Source organism: Entelurus aequoreus, linkage group LG07, assembly GCF_033978785.1.
Source record: "Entelurus aequoreus isolate RoL-2023_Sb linkage group LG07, RoL_Eaeq_v1.1, whole genome shotgun sequence".
Lineage (NCBI taxonomy): Eukaryota > Metazoa > Chordata > Actinopteri > Syngnathiformes > Syngnathidae > Entelurus > Entelurus aequoreus.
This window is the reverse complement of record NC_084737.1, coordinates 16,848,358-16,860,168: the sequence shown is the minus strand read 5'-3', so window position 1 is coordinate 16,860,168 and position 11,811 is coordinate 16,848,358. Positions and strand designations below refer to the sequence as shown.

The 11,811-nt window shown below is 42.1% G+C and overlaps 1 protein-coding gene across 2 annotated transcripts in view; it reads left to right on the top strand.

Annotated features, from left to right (window-relative positions):
• Positions 1-468: 468 nt before the first annotated feature.
• The window catches only part of raf1a (Raf-1 proto-oncogene, serine/threonine kinase a), a 38,912-nt gene continuing 27,569 nt past the window's right edge, over positions 469-11,811 (top strand). Inside the window, exons 1-6 of one of the 2 annotated variants that reach the window (XM_062052718.1) lie at positions 469-910; positions 8,574-8,800; positions 8,894-9,006; positions 9,086-9,188; positions 9,258-9,415; positions 9,492-9,581. In XM_062052718.1, the coding sequence (XP_061908702.1) occupies positions 8,600-8,800; positions 8,894-9,006; positions 9,086-9,188; positions 9,258-9,415; positions 9,492-9,581 (665 nt within the window). In that variant the 5' untranslated portion in view covers positions 469-910; positions 8,574-8,599. Of the gene's footprint in view, positions 911-8,573; positions 8,801-8,893; positions 9,007-9,085; positions 9,189-9,257; positions 9,416-9,491; positions 9,582-11,811 lie in introns of those variants that run through there. The other variant, XM_062052719.1, reaches the window with a different exon arrangement.

Genomic DNA, 11,811 nt, shown 5'->3' with positions numbered 1-11,811 from the left:
TATAAAATTATGTTTCTAGCAATACTTTAATTTTTCCTTTGAAAGTAGCACTCCAATGTCCATTAGTGGAGCTGTACACTTTTGCAGTCCATTTGCTGAGCAGCACATCAAACTTGTTGTATTCTGTACATCAACAGTTTCACTTTTTGAACTGAACTCACGCAATACACCAACTTTTCAAATATATTGTAATTTATGGAGATGCTTAAGGTGTGGTTTAAAAAAAGACCACTGGCCACAATGTTGTCATGAAAAGGAGGTTGCACTGCCTTAAAGTCACCGCAAGATGGCGCACTTACTTTCTCACGAGCTGCTGCAAGCGAACCCTTTCCTCCCAAGAAGTGCGGGGATTTCTTTATAACATGTATTAAAATGCCGCCTTAAAGCTGTGGTGGACATAAAGAGTAATTCCCCGGGCTTTAAGAGCGTTGTGAGTACGAACCCATTTCAGTAGCCGTGTTACGAAGCAAGATGGCGGCGGAGTGGGAGGGGCTTATTCTTGCTAGTTTGGTGCCTGCGAGCTCTTCTTCCAATCTCTGTCGTCAGCAAAGGCGAGCTACCGAGTCAAACCTTTTCACCTTCTACCGTGCCCACGTAAATACTGCTCGTCACACGACGCAGGAGTCAGCAATGGAGGATTATTTCATTTTAAACGCGACCCTTTCGAGCTAGGAGACGAAGCCTCGTCGTGTCACTTTTGAAGCGTTTTCCAACCTTTTCTTCTTCGTTTTTTACTCATCAAACTTCTTTTTTTACAGCACCAGTGCGTGACCTTCACGTCCTACAACATTACGGAATCTTAAGCGCCACTTTTTTTTTTGCCTTTTCTTTGATGCGTTGCAAATATGATGACGTCACCGACGCCACTTTTTCCTCAACTTATGGCGGAACACAACTTTGAATTGTTTTGGTAAGACACACACACACACACACAAACATATACACGCACACACATACATTCATACACCCATAAAGCAAAGTAAATCATGTATACAGGGCTTCAATCTAAAGATATGTTTGAACAATATTTCAGAACAATTGTTATTGTTTGCTTGTGGGGGATCTACGTGTAACTTTGTTACTAACTATTTAACTATGTTACTAACTTTTTAATTGTGTTACTAACTATTTAACTGTGTTAATAACTCTTTCACTGTGTCACTAACTCTTCAACTATGTTACAAACTGTGTTACTAACTGTTAAACTGTTACTAACTTTTTAACTATGTTACTAACTATTTAACTACGTTACTAACTATTTAACTACGTTACTAACTATTTACCTGTGTTACTATCTATATAACTATGTTACTAATTATTTAACTGTTACTATCTCTAACTATTATAATAACACTTTAACTATGTTACTAACTATTTAACTGTGTTACTAACTATTTAACCATGTTACTAACTATTTAACTGTGTTGCTAACTGTTTAACTATGTTACTAACTATTTAACTATGTTACTAACTATTTAACTAGGACGGCGTGGCGAAGTTGGTAGAGTGGCTGTGCCAGCAATCGGAGTGTTGCTGGTTACTGGGGTTCAATCCCCACCTTCTACCTTCCTAGTCACGTCCGTTGTGTCCTTGGGCAAGACACTTCACCCTTTGCTTCTGATGGCTGCTGGTTAGCGCCTTGCATGGCAGCTCCCGCCATCAGTGTGTGAATGTGTGTGTGAATGGGTGAATGTGGAAATACTGTCAAAGCGCTTTGAGTACCTTGAAGGTAGAAAAGCGTTATACAAGTATAACCCATTTATCATTTATTTATTATTTACTCGTTAACTATGTTACTAACTATTTAACTGTGTTACTATCGCTTTAACTATTAGGCTAACTCTTGAACTGTGTCACTAATCTTTAACTGTTACTGTTTTATTATGGTACTATTTACTATGTTACTAACTATTTAACTGTGTTACTATCTCTTTAACTTTTATACTAACTCTTTGATTGTGTTACTAACTATTTAACTTTGTTATGAACTATTGAACTATGTTATTAACTAGTTAACTGAGTTAATAACTATTAAACTATTATACAAACTCTTTAACTATGTTACTAACTCTTTAACTGTGTTACTATTTAACTATTATACTAAATCCTTAACTGTGTTATGAACTCTTTAACTATTTAAACATGTTACTAACTCTTAAACTGTGTTACTAACCCTTTTACTCTGTTACTAACTGCTAAACTGTGTTACTAACTCTTCAACTGTGTTACTAACTTATATCTGTTCCTAACTCTGCAACTGTGTTGCTAGCTCTTCAACTGTGTTACTAACCCTTAAAGTCTGTTACTAACTCTCCAACTGTGTTACTAACTCTTAAAGTCTGTTACCAACTCTTCAACTGTGTTACTAACTCTTAAAGTCTGTTACTAACTTTTCAACTGGGTTACTAACTCTTGAAGTCTGTTGCTATCTCTTCAACTGTGTCACTGACTCTAAAAGTCTGTTACTAACTCTTCAACTGGGTTACTAACTCTTAAAGTCTGTTCCTAACTCTGCAATTGTGTTACTAACTCTTCAACTGTGTTACTAACTCTTACAGTCTGCTCCTAACTCTGCAACTGTGTTACTAACTCTTCAACTGTGTTACTAACTCTTAAAGTCTGTTCCTAACTCTGCAACTGTGTTGCTAACTCTTCAAATGTGTTACTAACTCTTAAAGTCTGTTACTATCTCTTCAACTGTGTTCCTAACTCTTCAACAGTGTTAATAACTCTCCAACTGTGTTACTTACTCTTCGACTGTGTTCCTAACTCTTCAACTGTGTTACTAACTCTTAAAGTCTGTTCCTCACTCTGCAATTGTGTTGCTAACGCTGCCACGGTGTTAGTGGACAGTGGTCCAGAGTGGGTCAAGTGTGACCACACCACAGGACCAAAGTGACGTCACCAAACGTGTCTCCTTGCGACACAACTTTTAGGAAGTTCCTGACGTCTTTTCTAAGATGTATGTCTTGTTATAACTCAGCTGCTTGTCAGAAAGTGTGCCTTTCACACACTCCGTCCAACTGGAGGCCTGACTTGACCGCTGCTTAACGGCCAACGTTATTTGTTATTCGGCGTGGCGAAGTTGGTAGAGTGGCCGTGCCAGCAATCGGAGTGTTGCTGGTTACTGGGGTTCAATCCCCACCTTCTACCATCCTAGTCACGTCCGTTGTGTCCTTGGGCAAGACACTTCACCCTTGCTCCTGATGGCTGCTGGTTAGCGCCTTGCATGGCAGCTCCCGCCATCAGTGTGTGAATGTGTGTGTGAATGGGTGAATGTGGAAATACTGTCAAAGCGCTTTGAGTACCTTGAAGGTAGAAAAGCGTTATACAAGTATAACCCATTTATCATTTATTTATTATCTACAAAAGTCAACGCTAACTAGAGACACACACTTCTTAAAGGTTGTTTTGTAAGATTGTCCTGTGGCCCAAGGTGTGCAGAGAGTGAATTTGTCCTGATCATTTATTCTCAACATGGGTTGGAGCCAACAATTGTAAAAAATAAACCTGTCCAATATTCAGGACCGATAGTCTTCATGTCCGTGGTACAGCCGAGTCATCGCCAAGTGAATCGTGACGTGGTACACAAAGTAGCCAATCAAGAAGTTTAAGTTTGAGAACAAACTCACCCTTAGCTTGTACAGTTGATTGTAAAGTCTCCGTTCACAGTGTCTACATAACTTCCTCCACAGTCTTTTCTTTTTTTACTTGAGGATTTGTCCGTCAAAAATAGTCCCGAAAACCATCCCTCCTCTTTCTATATTCAATGTTTTCCTGCTTGTTGCTACGGTGGTTGCTATGTTTCTTCTTCCGTTTTCTTTGATCACATTTGTTCACACGAGATTGTGGGCTTGGAGGACTGGAGTCTGGCTCGGTGTCGGGACGGAATGGTTACGTGTTTGCTGTGTTGATATGATCCTCGCAAACCATACACGGAACCATCAAAGCTGTTTAATGCCTGGTTTTGAAGAGATCAACCATCTCGTCAGATTTACTGAGTGCAACACAATTTGCTGTATTTGAGTTAATATGGTTAATATGAGTATATGTAGACATTTAAGTACAACTTTGACATCTGCAATGGCCTTTTCTTTGAAATATCCAATAGCGTTGAAAAGATCCTACGTTCTTAAGCCCACTCATACATTTGAAATCTTCCGTTCAAGATGATTATTATTGTATTGTACAGTGGAGGTATTTGTTTGCGTGCCTTATCTATTTGCTTGAGCTAACTTTCACTGAACTTGGTCAAAGGTCACAGGACAACATGTTCAATGGAGTTTTTTATATATTGACAATAAGAGGAACCCCCCCCCCCCCACAAATGAGTCCGGAGCACACCTCTTTCTTCACCTACTGTTTTCAGAACGTTGAGTGTGCACACTGCAGAGCTGTGCACGTTAGCAAGTTATTTAGTTTCTTTCAGATGGATCATTTTACACGCTAAATGCAACCTAGCACTTCAAAAACGGCTCTCACTTTCAGCTCTATTTGAGACACATTCACTGTGTCTGTTTCCACTTGGATTATATTCCACTTTTGTCAAAATGGGCCATTCATGATTGCTTAGTGAGCACATACTGGGTATTGGCATTATCCACTCTTGTGTACATGCCAGAAGGGAGAGTCTAAAAGTACACACTGCAAATAACTGCGGTGGCCTAAAAACCTCCTGGTCTAGTTGGAATAATGTGAGTCCATAGCCTGGCTGCTCTATGGTCTGTATACTTTTAGACCTTGATCTCACTGCAGGTCAACTCCCATGTTTTGTGTCAGATTTTTTCATGTCAATGTAAACGGTGCAATTTGGAATTTTTCAAATCCTCTTTATAAATCGGACATGAAGGCGATCCGGCTGTAGTCTGAAAGATCGGGTCGCGTTCATCCGACCGATACGTCTTTAAAAAGCGACGAGAGCCAAAATAGAAGGTTTGAAAAATAAATAGTTGACAAATGTCCCACAAACTGCGAGAGCCAAAATACTTGCCATCTTCCTTCTTTTGTAAGGGCTAAAATTCCGTTCAGAAAATGTTGACTTTGATTGCACAAAATCCTGGGAATTGTCACAAATGTGCCAGGTCTTAGACTGACTAGAGTGGAAGCCATTTTTACTTCTGTAAGAACTAAAGCCCGTGTGATGCCAGGGGTCAGATTGCGTTCAAATTAGACATCACCTTTTTCACATAATGTGAATGACTACATTAAAAGATCGGATTTGACCAAAAAAAACCAGATTGGACATCCTACATTGTAGCATGTACGTAGTCCAGGACCAAGCTTGACCTTGAGGAACATGAAATACTTTGTTGTGCTTCCTGGCACGCGTGTGGAAGGCTTTTGTTTTTTTGTCAAACATGACGCTGTAACCCACATCTCAACAGGTCCCTTAAAGGCCTACTGAAATGATTTTTTTTTATTTAAACGGGGATAGCAGATCTATTCTATGTGTCGTACTTGATCATTTCGCGATATTGCCATATTTTTGCTGAAAGGATTTAGTATAGAACAACGACGATAAAGACCGCAACTTTGGTATCTGATAAAAAAAGGCTTGCCCCTACCGGAAGTAGCGTGACGTAGTCAATTGAACATACCCGCAAAGTTCCCTATTGTTTACAATGATGGCCGCCAGAAGTGAGAGATATTCGGACCGAGAAAGCGACGATTTCCCCATTAATTTGAGCGAGGATGAAAGATTTGTGGATGAGGAAAGTGCAAGTGAAGGACTAGTGGGGAGTGGAAGCGATTCAGATAGGGAAGATGCTGTGAGAGCCGGGGGTGACCTGATATTGAGCTGGGAATGACTACAACAGTAAAGAAACACAAGACATATATATACTCTATTAGCCACAACACAACCAGGCTTATGTTTAATATGCCACAAATTAATCCCACATAAAAACACTGAGGTGTTTGTTATGCTAGCTCCTAGCTACTAGCTTGAGCTAGTTATAGCTCGAGCGGGTTATACGGACGGGATCCCGTCCATAAAACCCGCCAATACAATTCAAACACCTGCACAACACACACACTCACTCAGCCCAAAGGACCGTTCACCTAACCCAAGGTTCATAAAGCTTATATATTTAACCAAAGTTACGTACGTGACACGCACGTACGGGCAAGCGATCAAATGTTTGGAAGCGCACGGGTGGGACCTGATATTCAGCTGGGAATGACTACAACAGTAAATAAACACAAGACATATATATACTCTATTAGCCACAACACAACCAGGCTTATATTTAATATGCCACAAATTAATCCCGCATAAGAAACACCGAGGTGTTTGTTATGCTAGCTCCTAGCTACTAGCTCGAGCTAGTTATAGCTCGAGCGGGTTATATGGACGGGATCCCATCTATATAACCCGCCAATACAATTCAAACACCTGCACAACACACACACACACTCAGCCCAAAGGACCGTTCACCTAACCCAAGGTTCATAAAGCTTATATATTTAACCAAAGTTACGTACGTGACACGCACGTACGGGCAAGCGATCAAATGTTTGGAAGCGCGCGGGTAGGACCTGATATTCAGCTGGGAATGACTACAACAGTAATTAAACACAAGACATATATATACTCTATTAGCTACAACACAACCAGGTTTATATTTAATATGCCACAAATTAATCCCGCATAACAAACACCTAGGTGTTTGTTATGCTAGCTCCTAGATCCTAGCTACTAGCTCGAGCATATTATAGCAAGCGATCAAATGTTTGGAAACGTACTCACGGTATCGCGTCTGCGTCTGTGTATCCAAATCAAAGTCCTCCTGGTAAGAGTCTCTGTTGTCCGAGTTCTTCGATCTTGACTGCATCTTTCGGGAATGTAAACAATGAAACACCGACTGTGTTGTGTTGCTGACTTCCCTCGCAAAATACTCCACTTCGCACCGACAACTTTCTTCTTTGCTTGCTCAGCTTTTCTCCATAATGCAATGCAAAAATTGCAACAGATTCACCAACACAGATGTCCAGAATACTGTGGAATAATGAGATGAAAACAGAGCTATTTCGTATTGGCTTCAATGGGGAAGCCATACCTCTGTTAAACTGGCTACGTCACGCGCATACGTCATTCTCCAAAGGCGTTTTGAACCGGAAGTTCCCCGGGAAATTTAAAATTGCACTTTATAAGTTAACCCGGCCGTATTGGCATGTGTTGCAATGTTAAGATTTCATCATTGATATATAAACTATCAGACTGCGTGGTCGATAGTAGTGGGTTTCAGTAGGCCTTTAGTCTATTGTGACTGACACTCACTGAAGGTGCGGGCAGTAGAAGAAGAACACAGAAGCTGACATTTTTTTGGATAAAAGCAGAAAAGTGCAAAGGAAGGAAGGAACTGGTAGTTGAACATTTTGTGTGAAAACCGCAATCATCTTGCCTTGCCAGTGAGTCAAGTTCTTGCTGCGGTTGTTTGGCTTCGCGTTCATCATTAGCAAGTGAGAGAACATCTCCAAGTGAGAGTGTTGAGTAAATTGTTGTATTTTCCCCAATGCTCTTAACATCAGTCTACTTGTTGGAACTGTGACGTCAACAAAACCCACCCTCAGTCCAAAAGCCCAGAACCATTTCTCCAAGATCACCCGTCACATTCGACTGACATTTTCTGATCAACTTGGAGGACAAGGCACCAGTAATGTCAATTAGAAATTAACGGGGAATAACAAGTTCCTGCAAAGGTTGTTTTCTGCTTGGATGTGGACATTCTGACATGTTTTTTTAGTCCACAAACTTTCTAAAGGTTCAATCGACAAACAGAGTAACACACTCCATTTGTCTTCAGTTTTCAAGGTCCAAGTAGTAAAGATGTTGTCGTGCATGCACACACATCTCATCTATTTTCCTGCACTGCAACTAGTTGTGTATGATGCCCCTCTTTCCACTTACTGACAGTGTTCCTCACAAATGGGCTTCTGCTGTATGTAAATCCACTTTTTAAACCAGATCCAGACCTGGAAGTGGTTCATCAAAGTTTGAGTTTGTATCACATCCAAATAAATGTGCAGGATTTATTTTCATTTGACTTTCTTCTGTGAAGCAAAACCATAACGCTTCTTTGGATCTGAGTCTCCTGATAGGAGTGTGACTGGTGGTCTGTCCTGGTAGGTTGAGCCTGCTTTGAACCAGATCTGTCCAGGGTCTATGTAACCTCTCGCCCAATGCCTGGTGAGAGGCCCCATTTGAAACGCTTCATGAATCATTTTCACACGTAAAAGTTGTTGTGATCGTAGCATCGAGGAACACCGCACCAGATCCACTCAGGAATGTTGTGAAGCAGCAATGTAAATGCAAACCACGATGCTATCAGTCAGTAGCTACCAACATGTCTAAAACTTGAATGTTTGCCATGAAGAATTAAGGCTAGGAAGATGCCAGTGCTGCAAAATAAAGGGCCAGAGATCTACTTGCCGGTTATTTGGATACACATTGGAGTCTTTAGGCAGCCCCCCTCCCCTCCAGAGGACAGACAACTAATGTAGTATTGATTAAGCCAGCTGATGATGTGAGCTTTTAGCGCATTCAAAGTTTGCGTATGCTTCATTTTTTCCAGACCATCGAGAGCACTTGGCTTTACTAATGGAGCACCTCCAGGGAGCGTGGAAGACCCTGAGCAACGGCTTTGGAATGAAGGACTCTGCTTTCGAAGGTCCGTGCCTTTCACCAACTATGGTCCAGGGATTTTCCTGCCAGCGGCGCTCCTCAGATGACAGCAAGATACCCGACTCAAAGGCTAGCAGCACCATCCGAGTCTACCTCCCAAACCATCAGCGCACTGTGGTAAGCCCATTCTTTCATGCATAGGAACACTCCCGCTGACTATGGAGCCATGCTACCAGACCAAAGAAGTAGCAAGTACTCTATCTTTTTCAGGTAAATGTACGGCCAGGTATGACTCTGCAGAGCTGCCTGATTAAAGCCTTGATGGTGCGAGGCCTGCAACCTCAGTGTTGTGCAGTTTTCCGGCTGCATCCTGGACAGAGAAGGTGAGTGGACATCATGAAGTACTTCCTGCTCTGGTCTTATTCCGTCATCGCAGTAGAGCCTTCTACTCTTTTTGTACAGCAAAAAGCTACGGATGGATTGGAATACAGACTCCAACTCCCTGATCGGGGAAGAGTTGTTGGTGGAGGTTTTGGACCACGTTCCTCTGACCACGCATAATTTTGTAAGTTTCTACGCTCACGTTCAAGTGTCCCCAAATAAGAATTAAGTCTTCTTTCTTCTTGTGTCTTAGGTGCGGAAAACATATCTAAAGCTAGCGTTCTGTGACATTTGCCAGAAGTTTCTTTTAAACGGTTTTCGTTGCCAAACGTGCGGCTACAAGTTCCATGAGCACTGCAGCACCAAAGTACCCACAATGTGCGTGGACTGGAGTAATATTCGACAACTCCTGTAAGTTCATGCGCTGGTACAAGTCAAGAAAATGCTTCATTTCAAAGTGGAGTGACTCTTGTGTTTCTTTTCTCAGTTTGTACCCAACCCCTGGCGAGAGTGGCGCCCCGTCACTGCCCCCGCTGACGTCTCGGAGGATGAGAGAATCTCTAACTCGCTTTCCAAGGTATTGATCCGTCTATTATGTAAACATGTCATCAATTAGTCATTTAGTACTTCAATGAGCGGTTTGTCGTCATTTAGACATGAATCTGTTATCAGCGGCATAATTTGGCATTTTGACGTACAGTATGTCGATATCGACCTCTTTTTACCGGTATTGTTGCGCGTGACCAGTCTTCCTCTCAGGGAATAAAACATACTGGTCACTCCCAAGTTCTTTTGGATGACATATATGTTGAGTAAAAAGGACCACCGAGACAGAATAGTACTAGCCAAGTTTTACTAAAGCTTTAGGAGACCAGCCCTTACGACGCAACAACAGCATCGCCAAGAGAGAGGTCTAAAAAATAAGACAAAAGAAGTTAACTCTTATAGTGAGAAGGCAGCCCCCCTTACAGAGAGGGATGCACCTGCTGATAAGAAGAGGGACCGTGTCCTTTACGGAACGGAACTGGCTCAAACCTCCCTTTTGAGGAGTGATTCATCATGTTTGTGCAAGACACTGGACGCTCGAGGACCAAATATGGAAATTGACAATATATAATAAGGCAACGGAAGTATACCGGCCGCATGAACATCTCCAGAGCGGAAAAGTACCAATAGCATGATCACACAATACAATGTTATACTAAAGCAGGGGTCGGCAACCTTTACCACTCAAAGAGCCATTTTGGCAAGTTTCACACATTAAAGAAAGTAATGGGAGCCACAAAAATGTTTTTAAAATTTGAAATGAAAAACACCGCATACAAAGCTTGAATGCTTTGTGCTATGTTAACCAGGGGTCTCAGACACACGCACCGGCACGCACTTTAATGTGGAAATTTGATGATAGTGCAGCCCGCGAGTTTTGATTGAATGTCGCTTGATAGCGTCACACTTGCCAACCCTCTCATTTTTCCCGGGAGACTCCCGAATATCAGAGCGTGATGACAATGCATTTGGTGCCCTCTACAGTCTGCCCAATCAGTGTACCTGCTCGGCCACAAGTGGAATGCAGCTTTAGCTTGCTCACATAAGAGACAGCAAGGCTACTAACTCAGCAGCCACACATCTTACACTGACGGTACCAATACCCAGAATCCCATGCAGCCCTAACTCTTCCGCTCAACCAACGCACGGAGAGGGGGGGGGGGTTGATGTGTGGGGGGATTTGGTGGTAGCGGGGTGTATAATGTAGACCGGAAGAGTTAGGGCTGCATGGGATTCTGGGTAATGGTTGTGTTGTGTTTATGTTGTGTTACAGTGGGATGTTCTCCAGAAGTGTGTTTTTCATTCTTTTTTGGTGTGGGTTCACAGTGTGGCGCATATTTGTAACGTAACAATGTCAAAGTTGTTTGATACGGCTACCGTCAGTGTAAGCTGTGTGGCTGATGAGTAAGAATGCTTTGCTGTCTCCTGTGTGAGCAAGTAATAACAACATGTGACATGTGGCTGGACTGGCATGCTGTATGTAAATGCTACAGAGGACAATTACTGCAGTGCAATTAGGGCATGCCCTTTATATAGTAATTAGAGTGTAAGTAGGATTATTTTTCCCTGAGAGTAGTCTATGAGAGACACTGACATCCATAAGTCTCCTGGGAAAATCGAGGGGGTCGGCATTTATGTAGCTGAGCCGCATCAGAGTGGTCAAGGAGCCGCATGTGGCTCCGGAGCCGCGGGTTGCCGACCCCTGTACTAAAGCATCAAAGTATATAAAAAATATATGCATTCTCCACTCAGTATGTGTCTTTTTTTGAACAACTACAAGAGAAGTACACCAACAGATGCACTGTATACACATTTGATACCAGTGATTAGTATTTAAAAAGGAAATAATTAGTCAAGTAGATAGTAATAAACGCAGTACTCACGTGACAACTGTGGGTGCAGTGGAACCTCCATTTTGGGGACAACACTTCCTGTAAAACGCCATTTTGAAAAGGCGGCCCGCCGGCGTCACTTTCTGTTTACAATTTGTGATGAGTAAACGACTACGGTGGCGCCAATGGCACATGGACTGGCTCCCAAATATGGAATAGCAGTTACAATAGCAGCCTTGGTCATTTCTATGCTTGCTGACTTTGCCGAAGGAGTTTAATAACTTCGCAAGGGGGGAGAGAAAGTACAAGAGCAGGGGGAAAAGTTGTTGCTAGTGTAGCTAAACGAGAAGCAGCTAGCCGGCGAAAGCGTTTTTGAGGCTATCATTTGAGAGAAGGCTGGCCATTTATGTTTATATTTATTATTATATA